At 44.2% G+C, this 26,310-nt stretch overlaps 1 protein-coding gene across 2 annotated transcripts in view; it reads left to right on the forward strand.

The window, feature by feature from the left end:
- The window catches only part of ZSWIM6 (zinc finger SWIM-type containing 6), a 528,445-nt gene extending 503,175 nt beyond the window's left edge, over positions 1–25,270 (forward strand). Inside the window, exons 12-14 of one of the 2 annotated variants that reach the window (XM_085631506.1) lie at positions 13,575–13,738; positions 18,568–18,649; positions 24,020–25,270. In XM_085631506.1, the coding sequence (XP_085487632.1) occupies positions 13,575–13,738; positions 18,568–18,649; positions 24,020–24,882 (1,109 nt within the window). In that variant the 3' untranslated portion in view covers positions 24,883–25,270. The remainder of the gene's footprint in view (positions 1–13,574; positions 13,739–18,567; positions 18,650–24,019) is intronic. The other variant, XM_085631504.1, reaches the window with a different exon arrangement.
- The last annotated feature ends 1,040 nt before the right edge of the window (positions 25,271–26,310 follow it).

The raw sequence follows: 26,310 nt of genomic DNA on the forward strand, positions 1-26,310 counted from the left end.
CACTCAAGAAGTGACGAGCGAGGCGCATTTAAGCTCCACCTATACGTGCAGACATTAGATCTTCTCTTTCTGTGCCTCCAGATGCGGATTCAATGCTTCTCCTTGATCTTTCAAACCACTATTTTATGAAACATTAACCAGTGTGTGAGGAACTTTCACCCCTCCAATCAGATTACCACATTTAAACTTTGTAGGGACTGATGCAAAACAGATCTCTGTGGCAAACCCTCACAAAGTCTGCTTATGGTCCTCGGGTCGGAGCACAACACCAGAGCCCAGATGAACCCGAAGGCCATACTGGACAATTAGGTCAAACTTTACATCTCCAAACCAAAGACTGAATGCTGCGAAAGGTCTCACAGCAGATGTTATTTGCAGCTGAAAACTTCAGGTAAGTCCAAGAAAGAGTTATCAAAGCAGTTATCAGCCACTCCCTCCCCCCCAGATTCCAGAGAGGGTGCAAGGGTGTCAGCGTGCCTCCCAGTCTCACTCCTGCGCTCCATCAAACAGATTCAGAGTATGGTCTCGCTGCAGCCTGAATTCCAGGAACGTCTGCAACATTGCAGCATTTAGAGGATGTGCTGTGCATTTTTAGCACGTTACCGACTCCCTCTGTCATGCCTCTGGACCTTCAAGATCCACAGGGCCTCCAGTCAATTTCGCTGGCAGATCCGCCTTCAGCACAGTCTGTGCCCCCTGAACCCATAGGGCCCAAACTTCTTTACACTATATTTTTGTACGGACTCGGACAATGACAACAACGAGGGGGACGACTAAGTTTCCCAGGATGATTAAGATAACTGTGAGGGACTTCAGGATGCTGGTGGCCTGGATATTTCTCTAGATGTTGGCTATGTGTTCAGATCCCCCCCGCCCATAGCACCCACCCTCTGCCCAGCTATGGAGGAAAGTGCCCCTGTCACAGTTAAGTGATGGATGGCGGAAAGTCTAGATTTGCAATTTTTCACTAAAAGAAGTAAAGACTAATGTGTTCACTGAGGTACTTCAACCAAATCCGGCTCCTACAGAGCCCCTGTTAAATGAGGCCCTTATGGATACCTTTTGGTCACTTAGGCAGAACTATTTTCAAGTCGGCCTGTCATTCGGCAGGTCTTTATTGCCATCATTCAGCGTCAGTTGACCTTGCTTTTCTGGCTCACCGCCTCGTACTCCTAAGGAGGAAGAGAGACTCCATCATCTGGACCCTAAGAGGGCAGTAACCTTTTATATCAATGACACCAAAGAATATTGAGTGGGTGATCAGCGCTTTGTAGGGTTTCCAAAGCAAAGAAGGCCACGGCAGTGCAAAGACAATCTCTTATGGGTTATACTCTGCATAAAGATGTGCAATTTACTGGTAAAGAAGCAAACCAAAAGGCTTGTGGGCTCATTCCACCAGGGTCAAAGCTGCTGCTGCTGCTACTACTGCATTGGAACACAGAGTGCCTGTCCTGGACGTTTGCCAGATGGCTAGATGGGCGTGTTAGCCAAACTGGTGTCAATTTATGCATCTGTGATTCAAGCCTCTGAAGTATGCCTCACTGCTACTTCGGTAGCAGATGAATTAACACACTGAGTTATCACTAGTAAGTCAAAGGTCCTCGAACTGAAATTACTACGGTAGTTTTATGTTGCAGTTATGCAATTTGTAGCTTCCTACCAAATTTAAATATTTAATAAGAGTTAAATAAATGCTTAGGCATTGCTTCTTGATTATGGAATACTTGAAGCCCACGAGACAAGAAATCCCGGTCTTCCACGACAAGTTTATTTTTACTACATCTCCGTTTTAAGAAAGTGACAATTTTTAATATTACCCAATTTAGTCAGTATCCCTCTATTTCCCATCATGAACTGAGAGGCTGTTTTCATCGTACTAAGATACAAACGCATACCCTGCAGACTACCGCATAATTCGGTCACGAGGGAAACTCACTGAGCCGTTTGCCTGTTAACGGTTGATCATGTTTTTCTGGTACAGAAGAGTTAAGATTGCTCGTGATTTGTCTCAGAATGGAATTGAGAGCCGAGAAAATGGATTTCTTCCCGATTCTTAGGTTCTGAAAGAGGACATAAAATGCTCATTAAGGGGGCTCGCCTTACTGGTCTTTTTAGGTCTCGCCTGACCCAGCGCATGCGCTGGTCTGGCGAGACTTATTGAGAGGGCTCCAAAAAGTGCTACCAGGCCAGCCTAGAGCTACAGTGCATGTGCGCGGGCACGCACGCCGCGCTTTAGCGCGATTACATTCACTTTCGCGGCCTCACGGCCGCTTGGCATAGCCAATAGGTCTCGCTTTTGGGACCTTATAAGTATTTAGTTATGCAACTATTGCATGGCTAAACACTTATAAGGTCCCAAAGGCGAGACCTATTGGCTATGCCAATGCTTGTTTTATAAATGCGTTCCTGTAAAACATTCAGCAAGGTTCAGTAAAACTGCATTTCCAAAGTGTATAGTAAACTGCAGACTTGGAAACCTGCAGCTGGAAGCATAATACAAGTGCAATATTTGGGACTGCCTCCCATAGCTGCCAAGGTTTCAGATTGAGTGACATTTCAACGACTGAGTGTCATTTTCTTATGACGGTCAACTATTCTACCACTTTGGCAGCGGGCCCCTGGTATGAGTGCAGTAGTATCAATGCTTAGCCTGCCCAGGTAGAGGGGTCCGATTTCCCTGCTTAGTTAAAAGCCACAGTTTCTGCCCTTGCAGCCAACTGGGTCTCGTGGTGCTATTGAGTACAAGTATTGGGAAGTCTTGTATGCTCAGTGGTACGGGGAAAATCAACACGCTGCTCTCAACCTGCAAGTGGCTGGTATTACAGTCCCAATCCGGTGGTGCCGCTATCAAAGGTGTCTTGATTTACCAGGAGGGTAGTGGTGGTGTCATTGCCTGCCCCACAAATATGCAGTGTAATCTAGGGCCGTGGTGGCCAGAAGTGCCAAGTTGTGGCCGCCTGTAAAAATTACCCCAAAGCCAAGCAGTCCGGCCCAGTTTGTAACACGTGACACACGCAACTTTAGGACAGCCACTGTGTCAGCATGGGGTATTGATTGAGGGGTCCGCCTCAGGCTGGGACACAATTTGCAGCGGATCACAACACTGAAATGCGCTAGTCTAACGCCTGATGCGTTGTACTTGGCAGGGCTGGCCTCCACGCCGTTGAGGATGACAAAACGCTGAACCAGATACTAAAAAGGAAAAGGGACTCCAGTTTAGCAAACATAAAGAGACGTTTTCTGATGTGAAATAGAGATTTAGTGAGTTTGGACATAATGACAGCTGCATGCAGAGATGCGGTGTATCTAGTTGTATCCGTTTCAGCAAAAATTGTACAATGTTTTATTTTCAGCAGTATTTTAAGGTTAGGGTTTACATTTCAGAATTATGCTGCATCTCTGAAGTGTTTTCAGGTAGATTGCATGTATTTGTGCACAGTATTGGGGGTTCTGGGATGCTTTAATCATGTACTCTCCTGGTCATCTGTGCTAGATCTTGAGTAGATTGTACATTTCCGTTTATAGATCTGCTACTCACTGCCAGCTTTAGCGGTCTGTTAACCAGACCTATTAACAATATGCTTATTGGACTTTGTGTGGGCCTTTAGTTGGTTCATGAATAGATTGCTTTGTTGCTTCTTGCTTCAGTCCTCCTGAATCAGTGGTTTATCTTCCTATTCTTGTTTCTCCGCTCCAGCACTTGGGCCCCAGGTTACTAACTTGTTCATATCCACTGCTTTCCGCTGCTGACCTTGCTTGCATTCAGGGAGCTACTTGTTTTCTTTTAGGCTCTCTCCCTGAGCGCATGTTTTCTAGCTGCCTCCATGTGTAGCCTCCACATGCTTTTTGATTTCTTCTGATTGCCCCCCAGCTTATTCTTATGTTTTCCACACCTCCCCAGCTTGCCCTTGCTTCCGCCCCGTCCCTCTTGTTCTTTAAATGTTCCCTCCATCAGCTCCTTTGTTGCTCCCTGCCCCTCCCTGCTTGTCTCTCACTTCCCTGTCCTGCTCCAACCTTAATCCCCCCCCCCCCCCATTTTGTCTGCCACGCTATCAGCAGGCGCCCATCTTAAATGGCAGCCTACAAGTGCGTATGGGCAGTCTCCATGAAATAAGTTTGTATTTCAACTATCTCATTCAAAGATGGCCACGAGCATCCATCATGGCATTTTCTCTCCAGGGGATCCACATCAATAGTCATAAGCACTGAATATTCCCGCCCATGTGCGGGGACCCCGGAAATAATAAAAATCATATATGTAAAAAACATACATATATACAGCTCTGTATATGTATAAACATATATCATTTTTTCCCAAGTAAATGCAGCCCCTATAAAAGAAAGGCTAGGCAATGTATAAATACACATCCAATAATACATATAGGTATAATAAAACACCTAAATCTTTTTTTTTTAATGAGGTAAACACTCATGAGAAAGCAAAAAAGAGAAAACTGTGGGAAACACAGATCTACAACACATTGCTAGCCTGCAGGCTGCATTGCAATACAATACCATAGAGACTGAAAAGCCCTGTATAGGTAAAAACTGGCACCGTGCCTTTAAGGCAGCCCTGGCTTCCACATCCCATCATGCCTCAGGGGTGACAGTTAGGTCAGTTGTTCTTTCAGGCTCCTTCAGTCAGGACCCTGGAATTCAGCTCTCTTTTTTGACTTTTTAGTCAAGAATTATTTGCAATATAGTAATTTTTTGGACTTCCTCTTATTAATATCCGGGAGGAAGTTAGTATCCTGTATTTTTCTGACTGATTTTCTACAATTTTTGTCAGAAATATGCCTTCTTTATTTATTCCATGTCCATCTTGTGGAAAAAAGAAGGCCTCTTCAGACACACATGAGGTGTGTATTGTCTGCCTGCCGGATTCTCACTCTCCAGCAACATGTCATCATTGTAAAGACCTTTCCAAAAGGACTTTAAAGGAGAGAGAGAGGATTAGACTCTACGGCTTATCAGAACGGTCGACGTCGAGGCAGCTGGTCCCTGTTTGCTCCCCATCGGCGTCGGGCTCGGCGTCGAAGACTCCAGCGGCGGGATCGTCGCTGAGAGGTGAGGAGTCCAGGGGTAGTCAAGCTGCAAAAAGAAAATCGTCGTCGACTTTAGATACAGCGACGAAGCAGATGCGTTCGTCGTCGACGACTTCGACGTTTAAGAGATCGGCGTCGAGGGATCGGCGTCACAGGTCGACGTCTAAAAGGCATCTTTCGACGTCAAGAGAGGATCGCTCGACGTCGAAACAGACATCGTTCGACGTCGAAGGAAGGACATCATTCGACGCCGAGGACTGCGAGAGATCAGTCGACGTCACAAGAGGTTCGTAGGCGTTCGACTCCGAAGTCTACGTCGACGTCGAGACCAAGATCGCCGTCAAGACCAAGATCGCTGTCGAGAAAAGATCGATCGTCGGCGAAGAGACTTAAGACGTCAAGGCATTCGTCGTCGGAGCATTCGACGTCGAGGCAGGCGTCTCCGTCAAGACCGACGTCGAGGCAGGAGCCTCCGTCGGAGTCGACCTCGAGGCAGGTGCCTCCGTCCTCACAGGTCTCCAAGGCTTTGGAGAAGTCCATAACGTCGAGGCGAGATTCCCCGTCGGGGTCTAGACCTCCGTTCAGACCAAGCCCTCTGTCGACGACGAGGTTCTCGACGTCGAGGCAAGAAAAATCTCCACTGATCCTCGGAGTCAAGTCCCAGGTCTCCGGTGATAGGCCTATCACCGTCGAGGCGGCCCTCTGCAGAGGGTTCTCAGGAGGTGTCGCATGTTCGCCTTACGATCCGGCCAGTCTCAAGGTGCAAATCCCCTCATAGACTGGTATATACAACTTCTGAACATGATTCACCACGTCTTATTTCTATCTCGCCTTCAGGATCAGAGGGCTCGAGTTCGAGATCCGAGTCACCGGAAATTGTGCATCAATCTCCAGTGCCTGCAAGAGAAAATAGTCCGCTGGAAGAGGGAAATGCTGTACCTCAAAGTCCCCCAAGAGAGATGCCTCAGGACTCGGCTATGTCTTACGCAGTTAAGGCCTCACTAACAAGGTTAAGAGACGTGGACTTCCCAGCGAGACCGGTCAGATCACGTTCTCGGGGAAGAGAATCTCGACGTCACTCTCGAACACCAATGAGGCGATCCAGATCCTCCTCCCACATGAGAGAGTGGACCAGATCGGAGAGAAGGCGCCGTAGGACCCCTTCCTCCTCCCCGTCATCTAGATCATCCAGAAGGGATTATTCGCCGACACTCTCGGAGACACCACCCTCTAGGGTATCTCCTGTGGATGATATCTCTACTTTTCAGGAAGTGTTGTGTAGAGGAGCTACAAAATTAAATATCCCAATGCCGGTTCAGGAGATCACCTCCTCCATAATCTTTGAAACTCTTCATGAACGAGCAGTGTCACGCCCGCTGTTGCCGTTAGTCCCTGGTTTGCTACAACCAGTAATGGATATTTTTCTCACGCCAGCGACCACCAAATCTGCGCCGGCGCGGATTCTAAAAAAGTACCGTCCGGCTCCGGAAGATCCTCTGTTTCTAAGATCAGATCCTCCACCGGATTCTGTCATCACCGATGCTGCCAGAAATACGCATGCAGTAGCTGGGTCTTCAACTGTGCCCCCAGATAAGGACAGTAAGACGCAAGACTCTTGGGGGAGGAGAGTTTGCGGCTCGGCCTCTTCTAGCTTAAAGGTGGCCAGCGCCTCAGCGCTTCTGGGGCGCTATGATAGATCATTGTGGGACTCTCTCCAGAGGTTCATTGAAAAAGTTCCATCAGAGGATAGACGGGACTTTGAAGAAATTTTGCACGAGGGAAGTCTGGTTTCTAACCAGGTCATAAGTGCAGCGGCGGATGGGGCAACCCTAGCAGCGCATTCTTATGCCCATGGAATCACAGCCAGAAGATCATCTTGGCTCAGCTTGACGGCCCTGAAGCCGGAAGCGCAGGCGAGAATACTAAATCTGCCTTTCTCGGGTAGTTCACTTTTTGGGTCTCATGCAGACAAAGAAATGGCCCGTATGAAGGCAGAACTGGAGACCATGAAAGCCGTCGGGCTTGAAAAGAGGAAAGAGTTTCGACGCCGCAGGGGAAATGACAGGTGGAACTACCAGCAGAGGGTTTAAACCCCTCAGTGGCAGAAGAACCAGGACCAGCAAGGTCAAAAGAAACAGCAATACCAGTCCCGCAGACCATCCAGGGGACGTGGTAACAACAGGCAGTCAAACGCTGGAAACAAGGCTCCAGGGAAGCAATGAGGAACCGCTTCCTCCGATGCTGTCCACCGCTCCGGTGGGAGGAAGTGTTGCGCATCATCTTCCAGAGTGGCAATCCATCACAAAGGACAAGTGGGTTCTGAATATACTGCGTCATGGGTACTCGCTTCGTTTCCAAAGCCACCCTCCATCGATTCCTCCTGTTCATTCGTCCCAGCATCTAAAGCAGCTCAGAGAAGAGGTGGCGACTCTTCTGCTCAAATCTGCAATAGAAAAAGTACCCAAAAACCAAAGAGGAAAGGGAGTTTACTCCAGATACTTTCTGATTCAAAAAAGGAGTGCGAAGGTAGAGTTCAGACCCATTTTGGACCTACGGACACTGAACAAACACATAAGAACGGAAAAATTTCGCATGCTGGCGCTCCACCAAATATATCCTCTTCTCCGGTTGGGCGATTGGATGTGTTCCCTGGACCTTCAGGACGCATATTTCCATATTCCCATCCTACGGAATCATCGAAAATTTCTCAGGTTTGTGGTGGGGAATTCTCACTATCAGTTCAAGGTTCTTCCATTTGGCCTGAAGTCAGCTCCTCGAGTATTCACAAAATGCGTGGCAGTAGTAGCGGGTGCTCTGAGGCGCGCAGGAGTCTTCGTCTATCCCTACCTAGACGACTGGCTAATAAAGGGTCCATCGCTTCAGAGTGTTCGATCGCAGCTGTCGCTTTGCCTGAACTTATGTCGCAAGTTGGGTCTCAGAGTGAATGCCAAAAAGTCCAATTTTTCACCAACACAGAGGATCCACTACCTGGGTGCAACTATAGACTCCGTAGTAGGAAAAGTGTTTCCTTCGGAGGAAAGACAGTCATCCATTATCCTCAAAGGCAGACAGATTCTATCCAACAATCTGTCGTCGGCAAGACAAATTTCATCTCTGCTAGGGGCCATGGCATCCTGCATTTTCCTAGTGCCCAATGCCAGGCTAAGGATGCGTCCTCTCCAGCAAGATCTCGAGGACAAATGGGATCAAAGGAACTCCCTGTGGGAAGAAAAAGTTTGCCTTTCCTCGGCGGCCAGGCAGTCAGTCAAGTGGTGGCTGAAGCCACTGAATCTACAAGTGGGGATCCCCTTCCATCAAGAACCCCCAACTCAGACCTTAATCACCGACGCATCCCTTCAAGGCTGGGGTGCGCATTTCGGGTCTCTGCAAACTCAGGGACGGTGGTCCAGCAGCGAGCAGTTGTACCACATCAACATGCTGGAGCTCAGGGCAGTCCACCTAGCCCTCAAAGTGTTCCTGCCTGCGATCAAGACGAGTACCATTCTAGTACAGACGGTCAATACCACCACAATGTACTACCTGAACAAGCAGGGGGGTACTCGATCCAGAACGCTCTCGCTGGAAGCTCAGTCCCTGTGGCACTGGATCCTAGCAAGGAACATCTCGTTGAAAGTGGTGCACCTACCAGGAGAACTCAATGTGCAAGCGGACTTACTCAGTCGTCATTTTCAAGAACCAGAGGACTGGGTACTAAACGACGAGGTGTTAGAAGACATCTTCGGGGAATGGGGGCGTCCGCAAGTGGACCTCTTCGCGGACGAGCACAATACAAAATGCCGAGGCTTCGCCTCAAGATACCATCGACCAGGATCCCTAGGGAATGCCCTTTTGATCAATTGGTCAATGACATTTGTGTACGCTTTTCCGCCTCTCCCACTAATCCCCAAGGTGGTGACCAAGCTGCAGAATTCATCTGCCAAGATGATCCTCATAGCACCGGACTGGCCGAGGCAGTGGTGGTACACGGATCTCCTGCACATGTCGATCCGCCCCCACAAACGGCTGCCGTGCAGGCCGGACTTGTTATCCAAAATGCAGGGGAAGATTTACCATCCCAGCCTTCCCTCGCTGAGCTTAACAGCATGGCTCCTGAAGTCCTCCAGTATGGACATCTGAACCTCCCTCAAGAGTGTATGTCCATACTGAAGGAAGACAGGAGGCCTTCGACAAGACACTCCTACTTCTGTAAGTGGAAAAGGTTTTACATATGGTGTGCTCAGCATCATTATGATCCAACAAAATGCCAGGAGGATGTAATTTTGCCCTATCTTCTACATTTAGCGAGGGCAGGGTTGAAATTTTCATCCATAAAAGTTCACCTAGCGGCCATAACAGCGTACAGGCGTTCGCCTTCGCAGCAGTCATTTTTTAAGTTGCAGGTGGTGAAGGATTTCTTGCAAGGTCTCAAGAAAGTCTATCCCCCTGTTAGACCTCCCTCTCCTTCCTGGGAGCTAAACTTGGTTCTGTCAAGGCTCATGGGTTCTCCTTTTGAGCCTATTCATAAGGCTACCCTACAGCACCTCACATGGAAGACAGCCTTTTTAATAGCCATCACTTCAGCACGGAGGGTCAGTGAGATACAGGCCCTCTGTTCTAAAGAACCCTACACTACGTTTCATCTCAATAGGGTAGTGATGAGGACTCATCCTTCTTTCCTACCTAAGGTGGTATCGGACTTTCATGTAAATCAAGCCATCTCCTTACCAACCTTTTTTCCCAACCCCTCCTCTCCGGCAGAGAGGGCGTTGCATTCTTTAGATGTCAAAAGGGTCCTAAAATTCTATCTAGATAGGACTAAGAATGTCAGAAAATCTGATCAATTGTTTGTGAACTATGGGGTTGTCCGTATGGGCTTTGCTGCATCAAAACGTTCCATTGCTAGGTGGATTGTTTCAAGTATTACATTGGCCTACCAACTGGCTCAGAAACCGTTGGGGGCGCGCCCTAAAGCGCATTCTATAAGAGGAAAAGCGGCTACCGCTGCTTTTCTCAATAATGTCCCACTCTCCGAGATCTGCAAGGCAGCCACTTGGAGATCTGTCCACACCTTTACCAGACATTATTGTCTGGATTCGGACACCAGAGCAGACACTCAAGTAGGACAAGCCTCCTTGAGGAATCTGTTCCATACATAATCATTTTCATGATTTTCTTACTCCATGTGTGGTACAATTTTTTCATTTGCCTGCAGGTGGAAGGTGGGCTTGCTACTCTATTCAGTGCTTATGACTATTGATGAGGATCCCCTGGAAGAGAAGGGTAAGTTACTTACCTGTAATCCTAGTTCTCTTCCAGGGGTATCCTCATCAAAGTCATAAGCAACCCACCCGCCTCCCCAGGAAAATGAGAAGAAGTGTATCATTCATTATGGAAAGGATATATCTTTGTGTTTAGGACTACGGTCCCGCAAAGAACAACTGACCTAACTGTCACCCCTGAGGCATGATGGGATATGGAAGCCAGGGCTGCCTTAAAGGCACGGTGCCAGTTTTTACCTATACAGGGCTTTTCAGTCTCTATGGTATTGTATTGCAATGCAGCCTGCAGGCTAGCAATGTGTTGTAGATCTGTGTTTCCCACAGTTTTCTCTTTTTTGCTTTCTCATGAGTGTTTACCTCATTAATAAAAAATAAAAAAAAGAGATTTAGGTGTTTTATTATACCTATATGTATTATTGGATGTGTATTTATACATTGCCTAGCCTTTCTTTTATAGGGGCTGCATTTGCTTGGGAAAAAATGATATATGTTTATACATATACAGAGCTGTATATATGTATGTTTTTTACATATATGATTTTTATTATTTCCGGGGTCCCCGCACATGGGCGGGAATATTCAGTGCTTATGACTTTGATGAGGATACCCTTGGAAGAGAACTAGGATTACAGGTAAGTAACTTACCAATTTGAACAAACCGATTTAGGAATGACCACCGCAGATGCATGCATATCCACAGTGGGTATTTAACAAATGGATTAGCAACCCCAATAGGTTTGACTTTCTGATCCTATTTGCTTTGCCAATGCTTGTTTTATAGCAGAATTTTGTACGTTTTATTTTCTCATTGCAAATGCATGTATAAAAGTGACAAAAGGCAAATGAAAAACATAATGAATAAACTAGTCATGACCGTGAGCAGCTCTGGTAATGTGAAATGTTCGTGAAAACCGCCTGAGGGTCGTACAGCACTAGAAGACTTGGGCTACTGGGCTGTACTGTATGGCTTCCCCGGTCCTTCTTAGGTTTTCCTCTAATTGCTACGTCTTTTCCTTCCATTTCTTTGCTTGTCTACTCATGAGACCTTGCATTAGCTTGTCCCCCGGTTACCTTTCCGAATCATACGCTTGTTCCCTGTAGTCCATCCTCTTACCCTTCAAATCCTTTTAGGGTAATTTTCCTCCTCCCTCATGTAAAAGACCAGATACACTTTCATTCCTCATTTTCGAGTACAACCCTCGTCTACTCGGCAGTTCAGTGTCTAAGGATCCTTCTGTATGGTGCTCAGTCGGTCATGTAGAGGTACCTTTTGTACCCCTCTTTCAGATGAGTAGGACTGGTACCTGAAGAAAGTGACGTGCAGACCCAGAGTATCTCCTTTCTATTCCTGTTAATGCGCGCCCACTGACTTCCCTTCAACCTGCTGAGGGGGGCTGATTAATTTCTCTTAAAATCCAGGCGCATAGTCTGAGCCTACCTTTTAATGCTGTTTAATGACCTGAATGGGGCCCCTTTGCCCGTGTATTTTTCAGCCCCACTGCTAGATGTCTCTTAAACCGTAGTGTTCCTGCCAAACCCCCACCCGTAGCCCCCTTCTGTGTCACTTGTTTCTTCACCTGCTTCCTTGATGGAGAGACATTCTAATTCTAATGGAAGGCTGGCGGCTGGGCAGAGCCTGCTCGCTTGTGGCTTTTCTAGATTTTCCCCAGCCTTGAAGAGGTCGGAGAATCGAAGCTGCTTGTGCTAGGGTCCTCCGTCTGCTCTTTTGCCTCTCACAGTGCTCAATGGACGGCTGTTTATAGACCATGTCTGGCTAAGGAATAAAGCTGGGGTCACCCTGTTCAAGATTAACAGTAGCGAAGACCTCAGTACATCAGCAGTAGCATAAAAAATTGCTTTATTAGTTTGGGAAGCCTCAATATGGCTAACACAACATTCTTGGCTGCAGTGCCGGTGGCACAAAGGTAATCAAGCAAGCAAGTCTCCCCCCCCCAAACTGCTTGATTTATCATTCAAATATTCCCTTTAAATATATTTTGGAATGTCAACCATTTTTTCTAAATATAAGCTTACGAGTTCTGAAAATAGATACATTTTTCAGATTATGCATAGATATATGAATTAAAACCAGCAAATGAGTCTAATGTAATGGTTTGGTCTGCACGGAGGGGAACCTCTTCCTGGTAGCTGGAGAGCTACTCGTTGGAGAAGCCTGCCTTACCCGCTGCCATCTCTGAGGAAAGATGCGGTGGGTAAATAGAAAAATGCTGTTCTCTGCAAAGCGCTCCACTCCAGCTAATGTGCTTATTATGAGTACATGTTTAAGAGTCGCAGCAAAGCTGCACTCTTAACGTGTATTTGTAAATCACGCGTTCACCCAAGGATATCTTGGCGCTGAATAACAGATGTTTGTTACCCAACTCGGTGGTACTCATTTTATCGACCTCAGAAGGATGAAAAGCTGAGTGGATCCACCTGGATTTGAACCTGTGACCACGAGTTTGAACACAAGCGCCTACAGTGGATGCATAAGTCCTCTATGCCACCAGACCGGCAGCCCGACTTTTGCGTCCTTTGTATTGCCGGCCGCAGCCATTTACTATCATTTACCCTAAAACACAAAACCAGATACACTTCAATTGCAGCAAGTCCCTTTAGAGCCCAGCTAGTAGTATTTTCGAGCACAGTAACATACGGGGCCTTCAGATTTCATATACCTGCAATGACTTTAAGACTCGTGCCCTTATGAGCCTTGGCATAGTATTACAGGCGGTCAGATTTCTCAACGCAGGCGGTCGTGGATGGTCACAACAGCTCACGTTGAGAAACCTTCAGTTTGTGTTGAGAAAGCTGCTGCTCTGGTAGAAAATCTACTCGAGCTGCAAAAAAAGAAGCCGCGCCTTCTGGTGTGCGCATGGTGCAGTTTGTGCTGCTTTTACAGCGTGGGACTAACACCCGGCACTGAAAACCAACACGAACGGCATGACCAAATGCTCCGCTGCTTGCGCAACTCCGTGTGGCGCAGCATTTTTTTGTTCACTTCCCCACACTCCTCTCAGGCCTGGTTTGAAGCATGAACTATCAAGCCGTTTTCTTTGAGATTTTCCAAAACTTTGCTGCTTTGTTTCTGCACTTTTATTTCCAGTAGGAAAGTTGGACCAACTAAGCATTTGGTGAGCGGTCTTCAGTCTCTGCCCTCTTTCAGTGCGGTTGTTGCAGGCATGCTGGAGATCTAGTTAGTTGATATCACATACAATTTATTGCTTCTTGCTTGTGTTTTGGTTTGTAGGTGATGTTCGAAAGCTGGAAACTGTGTTAGAATCTATCCAGAAAAACATCCACTCCTCATCGCACATCTTCAAACTGGCCCAGGATGCGTTTAAAATTGCAACCCTCATGGACAGTTTACCAGATATTACGCTTCTGAAAGTGTCACTGGAGCTGGGTCTTCAGGTTAGTATTTTCCACCTAACTGGAGCTTTCTCTTCAATGACAGTAGGTTTGTGCCTGTGCACAGTCTAGGAATGGGGTGCGCGACACCTGCTGTTCATTTTCTAAACAATAGCCTGCATGACTTGTGGTTTACAAGAAGCAGCATTCAGCATACCATTTATGATTCCATCCTCTAGCAGGGGTTGGGTGGTGCTAGTGACAAAACAGTATTCTCTTTTTGTTGATATACACAGTCTGCAGTAGAACAGTTTGGTCACCATTACTGTGCTGTTAAATCCAGTATTGTCTGACTGAAGGGGTTTTTTTCCACGATCAGTTGACTGACCGCTACATGTTAAGAAAACACTGAATTATCTTAATCTAGCATCGCAATTTGTAGGCATTTGATGAGAGAGCAGCTTACCTTTGAAAGTCTTAACGCACACTCTTAGTAAATCTGTTTTACCAGGAGGTATTTCCATTTGCAGAGACTTCATATTGATTGACTTTCTTAATTTACTGTAGGTGGTATTGCTTTTCGAAAAAGTTACTAAACAATGTATGTAAATTGAATAAAAAATGGAAGCATCTTATTTTGATTACGTAAAGGAAAAAGGCATGGTATATAAGTAAATGTGCATGCAGATGAGGGCTAGTTTTGTTCGAGTCTGATTAGACCTGGAATTCTTGCAAATGTGCATCAAATGCCAGGTTCCTCCTCCATGCAGTTTTCTCATCAATGATTTAATTGCGAATGTTTTAGTGATCTCAATGATGTCATAGATGTCATGAGTGGTGTGATATGTTAGGTGATTAGTGCATGGCGTGGGCGCAAGTTAGTTACCTTGGGATAAGAGTTATAGTTACTTGATATACCTGTGGTGTGTAGAGTTTAAAACAATGATACTCAAAGTACTGCCCGTGGGATGCATGTGGCCCTTTCTACCTTTACCCGTGGCCCCGTTTAATAGCAGCACTATGCTGCAGTTTAGTTTATAAAGCACTTATATTCATAAATATATCGAATAAACACCAACCATTTATTTACAGTTGAAGTGAAAAAAGCACAGGTGTCCTGCACCACTTAACTGGTTACCTCCTCGTTCACTATTGGCATTGTTGGCAAGGCATTCCTGAAGTTACGTACCTCCTCTCTGTCCTTGGTTGCTATTATACATGGACAACATTCTAGTTTATTAAATCAAACACAAGGTTTTGTTTGACACACATCCTGAAGTCATGTATTTTGATGTCTTATATATGAAACAGAAGAAAAAGGGAGGTAAAGTAAAATAAAGCAACTGCCAGGGATCACACAGTTTGGTCGAGTAGAAAGCAGAGAGTGATCCCAGGTGCAATTCAACCCCTAGATGTGCATGCTTCACTTCCTCTATGCCATCCTTGCACAGGCTGAACTTTTCAGCTTTAGGCCCCAAGGAAAATGTTTGAGTTCCCGTGGTTTAAAACATTATGGGGTCTATTAGGATGGCGGTTGGAAAATCTCCCCGACCGTCATGGTAGCGGCAAAAGACCGCCCGCAAGGACCGCGGCATAACTGCCGGTCCAATTAGGATGCTCCGCAGTCGAAATCTGACCACAGCGGTCGGATTCTGGCGATTAACATTGCGGCGGTTGCTGCTGCCAGCAGCAACGCCGCGGTGTGAAAAGCAGCATGTCACTGCACTGCGTGGCAGGCACTGCACAGTGCCTGCCACATGTTACAGGAACATGTAGGGGGGTAGCATGTGGACTCCCCCAGTGCACCCACACTCCCCCTCCAACACATTGGGGGCCCGCAATGGGCCCCCAGAACATGTCTCCGCATGCCTTTCCATGGCGGTTCCACCGCAGCGGAAAGGCTGGCTACCGCCGGCATCATAATCGTGCCAGCAGTGCATGGCCCTGATCCGCAGCAATTGTAGCAGTCCGCCCGCCACTTTTCTGCCGGTTGCAGTCTGCACGCTTGCCTGGCGGGCAGAAAATCACAGCGCGGCGGTCACGACCGCGATGCTAATCGGACCGGCGGTTTTCCGGGTTTCGATGGCGGGCGGCGGGTATTTGGGCATTGATAAAACCCAGATGAGAAAGCTGCAGTCCCTACAGAATGCCGCAGCAAGGCGGCATCTAAATATACCTAGAGGTCAATCAACCTCGGCAGGAATCAGAGCACTGCACTGGCTCCCTGTTCAGCAGTGCGTGGAATTCAAGGCCTCATGCCTGGTTCATAAAACACTCTACGGGGAGGGGCTAGGGACATCCCAAAAATGTTTTCACCCCATACCTCCGCTCGTGCCCTTAGGTCTGGCAATCTAGGCCTCCTCCAGATTGACAGGATTAGGCGAGTAAGATGGGGCGGCAGAGCTTTTTCAAACTGTGCGACAAAGTTGTGTAACAAGATGCCAATAGCCATGAGATTCCAATTAAATCGACAGTCCTTCAGAAAGGATCTGAAAACGTGGCTGTTCACTGCGATCTAACTACCTGGTAACACAGGCCGTACCATTTTTCCCCATACACTAGCGCCAAGACGCCGTGGCATTAGAGTGCTATACAAACATATATCCTACCCTATCCTATCCTAATGGACCCCTTAGTTACTGAACGTTTCACCCAATTATAACATTACTTTAACTGTTAGTTTTTCAGTGAATTACTAATTTAAAAAAAAATGTAAAGTAATATTTTATTACCATAGATAAACGCAACCACCCGTCGCGCATGCCCTGCAGCCAACCCCACGCTGCATATGGCCTCAAAGATTGAACTAGATGGATAGCTCAGTACGTCAATCTGGAATATACATTTTGGGCAGATCAAAAGTAAACATTTTATTTTTGATGCCATGGTTTGTTTTGATAAAAACCTTGGAACAAAAACCACCAAAAAAGCTTTTTGTGGTCTAACAAGCTGCAAAGCTTCCTACAAACTTGTTGATCAATAACTCCTTTGATAAAAAGCTTTAAACATTTGACCTCATTTTTCAAGAAAATTGAACAGCCTATTTATTGCTCAGTGAGCCTCCTGATTCTTCAGAAGCCCAAAACCACATGATGAATTCAAACAGATCTTGCAATCAGATTTGAAATAAACCATTGTCTTCTCTTCTCACAGCCTATTTAGAGCTCATTCATTGAGTACATTATTAGCTACCTCACCCCATTCAGGGCCATCCTGATAAATGTACTCCCGCACAAGGTGTGATACATGACTGTCTAAAGATTGGATTATACATCTCCTGTCTGAAAAAAGATGAACGGATTCTGAAGAGTTGAACAATTACCAAGAAGTTTCACATCTGACCTTCCTAAACCACTAGCCCTTGAGCGGCTTGCTAAAGTAACTGTTGCAGGAAAAAAAACCTCAGAAATTACCAATCTGGTTTCAGAACAAGCTTCTGCTTTGAGAATGCAATGCGTGCACTTGTTTTCTCTGGATCACTCTGCCGCATTTGATAAACAGCCATGCTCCTGAAAATCCTACATGAAAGGATGGGAATGAAGGGCTTGGATTCTCAGGTTGTTGACCTCATACCTGTGTAATCACTTTGTGTGTAAATTGTGAACTTCTACTTTTAGACGTTTCAATTTAACAAGAGTGTACCAGTGTTCAATGACTAATCCAACCCCTCTTTATGAGCACTTCTAAATCCATTTTAATGTTTTATACCACTGCTTCACCAATGACCCAGAGCTATATCTAACAATATCCTCTCCAGAAGACGTACTGTTCTTGTACAGATCCTAAATAAATTCCAGACTCCGAAACTCCACCACCTTAAATTAAATTCCTCCAAAAATAAGGCTTTTTATCTTCCCCTTCAGTACCCTACCCATCTGAATGCGGTCCGAAGGCTCTCAACATCTTAGACTGCCAGCTGTCCATCATTGGGCATGCCTGATCACTAGCCTTTCAAGATTTATTTAAATTCCTGGGCCTAAAGAGCACAATTCCAGTCTAGACTTCTAAGCAGTATCACATCCTGATGATTATTTCAGGCGACTGGAACATTTGGCTTCCGATCTAAGCAAGAGGCGATCTGGAACTGGTGTACCGTTTACCAACACCTACACTCTGAATCCCCTGAACTTTCTATTAAAAAACACTGTGCACACAGGTGGGCAACTGAAGTTATGAAGCGCCAACAACTTTCTCCTTCAGCTGCCGATTTCCAGAAGAGTCACTTAAACGGTCCTTTTAAGAGTGCACTGAAGCTCAAACTCTACCACCAGTCATCAGAGCAAACTTGTTTGGAAACCTTAGAGAGGGAAATAAACTCCTTTTGGAAACTGCTTTTGAGCAGGTTTAATTGTAGGAAGAAGACTACAGCAAGCAGATCAGTCACTTCGAAAGGGGCCATTGTTCCCAAGTCCACATGGATTAGTTTGACCTGGCTTTGACACTATCCTTTTCATGTCTGCTTATTTTCAGTTTTCCATCCCTGAACGAACACTTTAATGTTTCTTACTGTTAATCTCAATGCCCATTGCTCTGTATATAACTATCATTTTTAATATGTAAAGTGGTCTAGAATGTGCTGTAATAAACCAAAAATAAAGGAGGCCACCACAAATTTCCTTCATTTGGGAGCATAGTTGAAAGTAAGGAACTTGCTCGCTCTTTCATAAGCTAGCCCTACTCCTGCATTATGCAGAACTAGATATTCAAGCTTAAGAAATAGACCAAAGTGGTATATCGTAGCAACCTCCCAAGCAATGTCTTTTTCTATCAATTTTGTAGAAAACAAATGTGTGTATTTAATGAACTTTGGCCAGGATTGAATGAGGGTGCAATATTTATCTGATGGCTTCGTATGCAATTAATTCACTGTGCCTTTAACCCCATCCACACAGGTGATGCGCATGACATTGTCTACATTAAATTGGCGGCGGCGTGAGATGGTTCGGTGGTTAGTAACATGTGCAACAGAAGTAGGTAAGTGTTTTAAACGAATGCATTGTCTGCACGCTATACAGATTGTCGTGAACCTAGCCAACTTAATTTTTGAGTGCCTCCAGCAGGTCTTCGTTGAACTAAATGTTTTGCCTCCAATTAACTATAGGAATACTCCTTTAATATACAAAGCTAGTGTTTTAAATCAAAGTCCCACTATTTTATGGTCTTTGAAGCTAATTTAATTTGCAATCACTCATCATTTCGAAACTTCCCAGTCTGCCTGCAGCTGAGCAGGTTAAACATTCCAGGGCAATGTTCTGTGCCCCATCAAGTTCTTTACTTTTTCACACCCGGACAATAGTTATAGACCTTTTCCATTCAACTTCCATTCCGTGTTGACTGTGATCCAGCGGTAAACCAGCCTCAAATACTCTAATACCATATATTCACCTGGGCCCATAAACACATTCACACTCGGGTCACTTAATACCCACTGGAGTCAATTTATATTATTTCTTTTTCTTTCTGAGATTAGTTATTTGTCATTCCTAACTAACCTTTCACTGATCAAAAAGTTCTTTCCTCTGGTCAATGGACCATTAGTTGAACTAGTTGATGGTGAAATGACCTATATTAAAAATCTTTTTGCAATATAAATGAACAGAGACTCGGGAACATTTTAAATGCTTAATCTAAATTAATTTTAGGTGAGCCAAACTCAAAGTACTGTACAGTCTCCATCTGTCAACGAATAAAAATTCAATTGGCAAGAATGTACAATGACGATACTCAGAAAAGAGAGGATAGAGCGAGCAGTACAATTGCGAATACAGACATATTTACCTAAAGTGGTTTGAAACCAACCCCTTGGCCAAGGAGCTGGGAAGGGTCCCCTGGGGAATGGTCAGGAGAAAAAGGCTTCAAGATTCAGGACAGGTTTCAGGACTGGATAAGGTGACCTCTTCTAGATCCGACGCCTGCGTTGCATCCCGCTCTGACAACATCTTCCTCCTCGATTCATCCGCGATCTTCTAATTTATTTGGCTTAGACTAATAATTTAGCAATTCGTTTCTTCTTCAGCATTTGTTCATCAATCCGACAGCATCCCAAGCCCTGCAGCATTCAGCAAATCTCCGTCTAACTAAAGCTTCCTCAATTATACCCTTCTAAAGTCATGTAAATTAATGTTTCAGTTTCCTAAAACTCCTAATTCTGGTTGGACAGGCAAAGGGGATGATCACACCATACTACATTTTCAATAACTTCTTTCAGTTTATTGTTAAGTGATCCCGCCCCTTAATTTTTATTCATAAATCTTTATTCCCACCGGCATTCACATCTTTATCAAACACAAAGTTTACACTTCATATAATTTTCTTCCTTTTCACAGGACATCATACTGGTTCCCAGGGTATGTTACTGTTCTCGTCCTTGGATGGCGTTCAAGGATTACATCGCTGCTTCTGGCTCACTTAGACTGCGCATGTGCAGAGGTCACATGAGATATTGACTTCGGTTTCTTACAAAGGCCGAATACGAACTAATAGGAAAGTCAAAAAAGAAGTGTATATTAATTTCAAAATAAAATGATTTCACTGTATACCACCTATCTCTATTCTAATCCCATTTACTTATAAATGCTCTCCCGCATTAGCAATTAGTAGATATCTTGGTTTAGTTTTCAGCAAAGCAGATGCATAGCATGTGAGCTTTTAGCGGCCATTCTAGATGCGTCTGCGCAAGTGCAGAAAATTCCCTCCAAGCGACAGCTCGTCATACTGCGTAGATGCAGTTGACGCATATGCATTCGTTTCCCGCGTTTAGCAGCCATTTTTGATTTCACTCGAGTTATTTATAAATAAGACACGTAAGCAACCTTCTTTTTCTAATTGGAATGTAGTGCATATTAATTACACAATATACAGTTAATACGCGTTATGAGTTATTACAAGAGGATTGTTTTCAAGCAATACTCCTTTTTACGAGTCCTTGCTCCATCAACTGTAAAAGTAGAGCCTAGGCTAAATTGATATTTCACCACAGAAATGAATTTTGCTTGGCTTCTACTCTGCTGAAGCAATGAATGGCTTGCTCAGTATGATTCCAAGAACTCTCCTGCTTCCCTATTGAAAAAGGTCACTCCTACACAGAGGGACCAATTTAAATTTGAGATCGATATTCTATTTTTATTCAATTTATAAGTCCTGAGAACACTATAAGTTCAGTTTTAAGCAAATCGTTCTAATGTATCCTTGATAGCCCATTGTTGCACCACATTCAAACTCGGTTTTAAATGTATGCTCCTTCCTTTTATAACCCTAATGTGGGGTTCCCCCTTTTGGCCTCAGTCCTTGCTAGATCTGCTTCTGTACTGTCTTACCTTTGCTATACCAGTGTGCTCTAAATAGTTCTTTCAACTTTACACAGACTGGCAAATGTACATAGCCTGGCAATCAGGCGGTTTCTAGACCTCAGTCCTTGGTTTTGCTTTTCTTCTTTGACTTCCCAAATTCACTTTTGCCATTCCAAGCACCTTGCTTGACATGCTAGTGCTATCCACTGCGGACCTGCAAACTGGCGATGTGCTTCGGACAAACGTTTGTATTCACCACTCTCCTCCTTTTCACTCTTACCTTGTAAAAGCCCTGAGTTAGCCAGAACTAGTTTGAGTCCAAACAGCTAAGCGTTGGAACCTGCTTTCTGAATATGTGGAAAATTTCGGAACTTATTTCCAGGAAAGTGTTGAAACTCACTCTTGCCATCCCACCCCCATTTCTAGTTTGACCCCAATCTCGCATGACAGCAGAAACACACAATACTAATTTCCCTGCACATTGTAGCATCCGGCTACTCCTCTCTGAACTAGTTAGAGGCTTTAGTCCACTTGTCAGACTTTGAGATCACATGTCCCTATTGCCTATACCAAGCAGTCATGAAATGAACGTACCATTTTACTCCCTTACACGGCTTCATACTTCCACAGTGAGCTCCTCCTTTCAAAAACCGCTGCTCATCAAACCTCACTCAAGATTTCCATCTGAAAACAGACCAGGTCACCCATTTACCTGACTCTTCCTTTACACTCATTCAAATCCTGCCTTCCCAATATTTCTGTGTCCAGTGTTTTTGTTTTTGGGCGTTAGCCCTTCTCACAGGCCACTGCAGTGGAGAGTTTGGACCTACTTCCTCAGAACACCCGCATAACTCCTCACACTTAATGGCTCCCATTCACCTAATCACAAACTACGTCTTTCACACCCTGCATTAGCAGATACCTCACACATGATCTACCAGTCACAGTCCACATCCTACATGGTCAAGGGACACACTTGAGTCGCTCCCTATTTAAGCAATTCAACACCAGGGCACATATCTGAATACATTTAAACCTCCCCTTTGCACAGTTACCTCACCTAATCTGACCTGACTTCTGTCAACGTCTGCAGACTTTTGGACTGTAGGCCACCTGCAATCTTTGTGTTGGAGTTAAGTTTCCAAGAAATCAGCACCACGACAACCAACACAGTACAAATACAGAGGTAACCAGTCCCAAACATCTTCCTATGATAATAACACTTGTGTTCTACCCAAAAGGCATCTTTACTGACATTTCAAGTAATAGCTCTTCTTGAAATAGGGTAGTATACTGCCAGCTGGAGATATTCATATATTAAAGTGATATACATGTTTTAATTAACTTGTGTTTGTCTTTTGTATGTTGTGGGCTACACCATAATCTGACTCCATTCACTATTGTGATGTCTATTTAAGAAAATTGCTAGTAACTGATCATGTTATAAGTTGTGTGTGTATTTTTTGTGTTTAAAAAAAAAACAAAAAAAAAAACGTGTTTTCCTTGTAGATAATCACTGGTATCTTTTACTAAAGCTAAGGGCTAGTGGTGGCTTGGTGAAAAGCTCAGATGTCAGTCCTGTGTTAAAAAAAAAAAAGAAAAGTTTGTTTATTAATAGTTGTGCTAGTTAAAGCCTTGGAAGTCTGTCTTGGTTGTGTTCACAAGGGGCTGGATAGTGCTGGCCGACCTTTGCCACCATGTTTGGCTTTACTAGCTGGCATCAGGACTACATAATCTGTACCCACCCACTATTTCAGTTTAAAACTTTCACCCTTTTTTCTAGAGTTTGCAAGCTTGGGTATTTTTATGAGTAATGAAAGCAGTAGTAAGTGAATAACTCAAGAACCTTAAGTTTGTGGAAGTGATAAAGCACCCACTGGAGTTCATTAGAAGGATATTGAAAGTTAGAGGAGTTTCATAATTATATAGAGGAACGCGGCCAAAGGCAGAGTTCTTTATAAGGTTATAGAACTCCAAGATGACTTGCAATATCCTTATGTACAGCGTGGAGTACGTTATCCCATATAATACATGGTCATGCCATCACCTTCCCCACAAACCACTCAAGACCTTGGTGGGTAGCTCTTTCACATGAAATAGTGAGCATGTTTGCAAACGAAGAATAAAAAGTAAAACCTCTAGTGTAAAATTAAACACATCAAAAACTTTTAGATTTTTTTTGCAAACAGATTTTAGAAACCGTTCAATACAAGTCATATAAAAAAGCTGCAGTAGCTTGGAACATGTAAAAACATGCAGAAAGATGTTAGCTTTTCTCTAAGGAGTGCAAAAAACAAACATTATCTCTGCTTGGTATAGTAAGCTATTAAAATGTGGCAGAAGGAAGAAAAGCAACCTTCCATTAGTTGCTTTAAACAGCTGCTTTAATTATGCTCCGTGACCTGACCTGCTTTTCACCTGGGATGCTGGTTCTGGCAGCAGGGATTATGATGTCAGAATTCGACTGTAATAACCTTATAATAGTCTAATTCGGACGTCTTTTCTTTATAATCTGCAACTTGTTGCGACACAAGTCGCCGATTATAAAGAAACGAGAGACAGTGGTTACAGAATCCTATGTATTATAACTGCACTATGGTGCTTTTGGTCCAATATGATGAATTTGTGAGCTCTCGCGAAAGTTTGTGACCTGAATCAGTATAGTCTCCCAATATAATTTCTCCTGAGGCGAACAAATAGACTTGAGTAAACAACTTATGTCTTTATTTTTGCAATCTCTCAGAATTAGATAAGTGCTTGTGGAAGCATTGACTTCAGCTCTTCCTTTTTACTTGCTCTGACGATTTGGAGAGCATAGTAATTTTCGGCTTTATTTTGAACATCTATTCAGAGTTCTTAAATGGAAAATGGAACATTTTCAATTATGTTTGCTTTTTTAGTTAACGTTTGTGCCCTGTGGTCAGCGATGAAGCTTAAGTGTTTTTCACATTTATCCGGTCTGTTGGCTAATCTGTTTGAAGGTTATAGTAATAGCCAGTTTTCTTTGAATTTTCGTCCTTCTGCTCAGTCACAATTTTTCTGCTTTCTCCAACAGGTGTTTATGCCCTGGACAGTATCATGCAGAGCTGGTTTACTCTCTTCACTCCAACAGAAGCCACTAGTATTGTTGCTACAACTGTAATGTCGAACAGCACTATTGTCCGACTGCATCTGGACTGCCACCAGCAGGAGAAACTGGCTAGCAGTGCTAGGACGCTTGCACTCCAGTGTGCCATGAAGGACCCTCAGAACTGTGCCCTCTCTGCACTGACCTTATGTGAAAAGGATCACATAGCTTTTGAGACTGCTTACCAAATTGTTCTGGATGCTGCTACCACGGGCATGAGCTACACACAGCTTTTTACCATAGCAAGGTATATGGAACACCGTGGTTATCCCATGCGGGCCTACAAGCTGGCAACTTTGGCCATGACGCACCTGAACCTGAGTTACAATCAGGATACACACCCTGCCATTAATGACGTTTTGTGGGCTTGTGCGCTCAGCCACTCCCTTGGGAAAAATGAGCTGGCGGCTATTATACCTCTGGTGGTCAAAAGTGTCAAATGTGCAACAGTACTCTCAGACATTTTGCGCAGGTGCACTTTGACCACACCTGGAATGGTGGGACTGCATGGAAGGAGGAACTCTGGTAAACTTATGTCGCTAGACAAGGCCCCGCTAAGACAGCTTTTGGATGCCACGATTGGGGCCTACATCAATACAACACACTCACGGCTTACACACATCAGCCCGCGACACTATAGTGAGTTTATAGAGTTCCTCAGCAAGGCCCGAGAGACCTTCTTAATGGCTCACGATGGACATATTCAGTTTACGCAGTTCATTGACAACCTAAAACAAATATACAAAGGCAAAAAGAAACTGATGATGTTGGTCCGCGAGCGGTTTGGTTGATGAAAATGTCCAACTGGGGTGGGATGGGAGGGTGGGAGAAGTGAGGGAGGGATGTTTGTTTTTACTTGAGCCTGCCTTTGTATACTTTTTAACTTAAAAAAAAGGAAAGAAAAAAGAAAAAAAACAGAGCCGCACCGGTATTATGTGTATAGTTATATTGAGTTTTCGAACTAAAAATCGTCATGTTGTGAAAGTTTGTGTTTCTATTTTTTCCTGTTAAGTGTGTGTATGAGAGAGACAGAGGTTTAAAATGTTTGGTTTACACTGAGTATATGTTGTCAAGTGGCAAAAGCCCACATAGCTCTCCTGTCCTTATGTATACGTTCACAGCCTCAAAGGAAATCGCAATGGCTTTAAAAAAGATTAAAATAAAAACCAAACAAAAAAACCTCCATCCTGTGACAAGTACCTCGAATGGCTCCAGCTTTACTCCTTTATAACTCATCCTTAACATTTCAGCATCTTTAAACCAACCGACCAACACCACCAATGCCAACCTGAAATGCTAACTAATAGTTTAAAAGGCTGACTATGTGGCTTTGCAGTGCTGTTCATCTAGAAGCATGGCACACGACGCTTGTGCATGTGGAAACTTAGCGACTGTCAACATACATTCTCAGGGATTTATCAAAAAAATTAAAAGAATGAGAGCATTTATTGTACTGTGTATATATATTAAAGTATATGTCTGAATATTGAAAAAGTATAACTAACTAATTTATAAAAAAAATATTCTATGTAATGCAAAATACTTGAAGCTGCAGTAGCTTGGTTTTAAACAAACAAAGGTGAAAGAAAACATATCAGAAGGACTTAGTGCAGTGCGCCTTGCCTTGGGGTTGGCTCGGGTGGTGAAACTATATGCTGGGCATCTATGCAGAGCCACCTTTTATGATCACATGGTTGGACAGATCTACCGGAGAAACATGTATTTATATATAATATATTAAGTATATTATATGTACTTAGTGTGTGCACATACACATGCTTGTACCAGGCGTGAAAGTTAAGGGGACATTAAAAAACATTGCCAGCGCAGCAAGCCTTAGCATTTAGAATACTGTTTATCAGAGTAGGAGTTCTGCCTTCTGGCCTACAAACACAAAGGGACATGATCACAAGTTAATTCCAAAATGATTGACCTGAAAAATTACCCCTTCGCGGTGAGCTCATAAGCTAACCTGCATGCACAAATAAAGTTATGTATGTAATATGTATGTTTGTACATATATATTATATATGTATTCTGCATAGGTATTTGGACTTTGTGCAGGACAGAAAGTTGTGGAGGTATGACTGTTCTACTTCATTTTCTTTTTTACCATTTTTTTTTTCACTAGACTTAAACAAAACAGCCTTCTATCTTGCCTTGTCTTAATGCTTTAAAATAACCAAACTGGAGATCTAACTACCAAACTGTTCGTTATA

The sequence above is a fragment of the Triturus cristatus genome, chromosome 2_1 (genome assembly GCF_964204655.1).
Source record: "Triturus cristatus chromosome 2_1, aTriCri1.1, whole genome shotgun sequence".
NCBI lineage: Eukaryota > Metazoa > Chordata > Amphibia > Caudata > Salamandridae > Triturus > Triturus cristatus.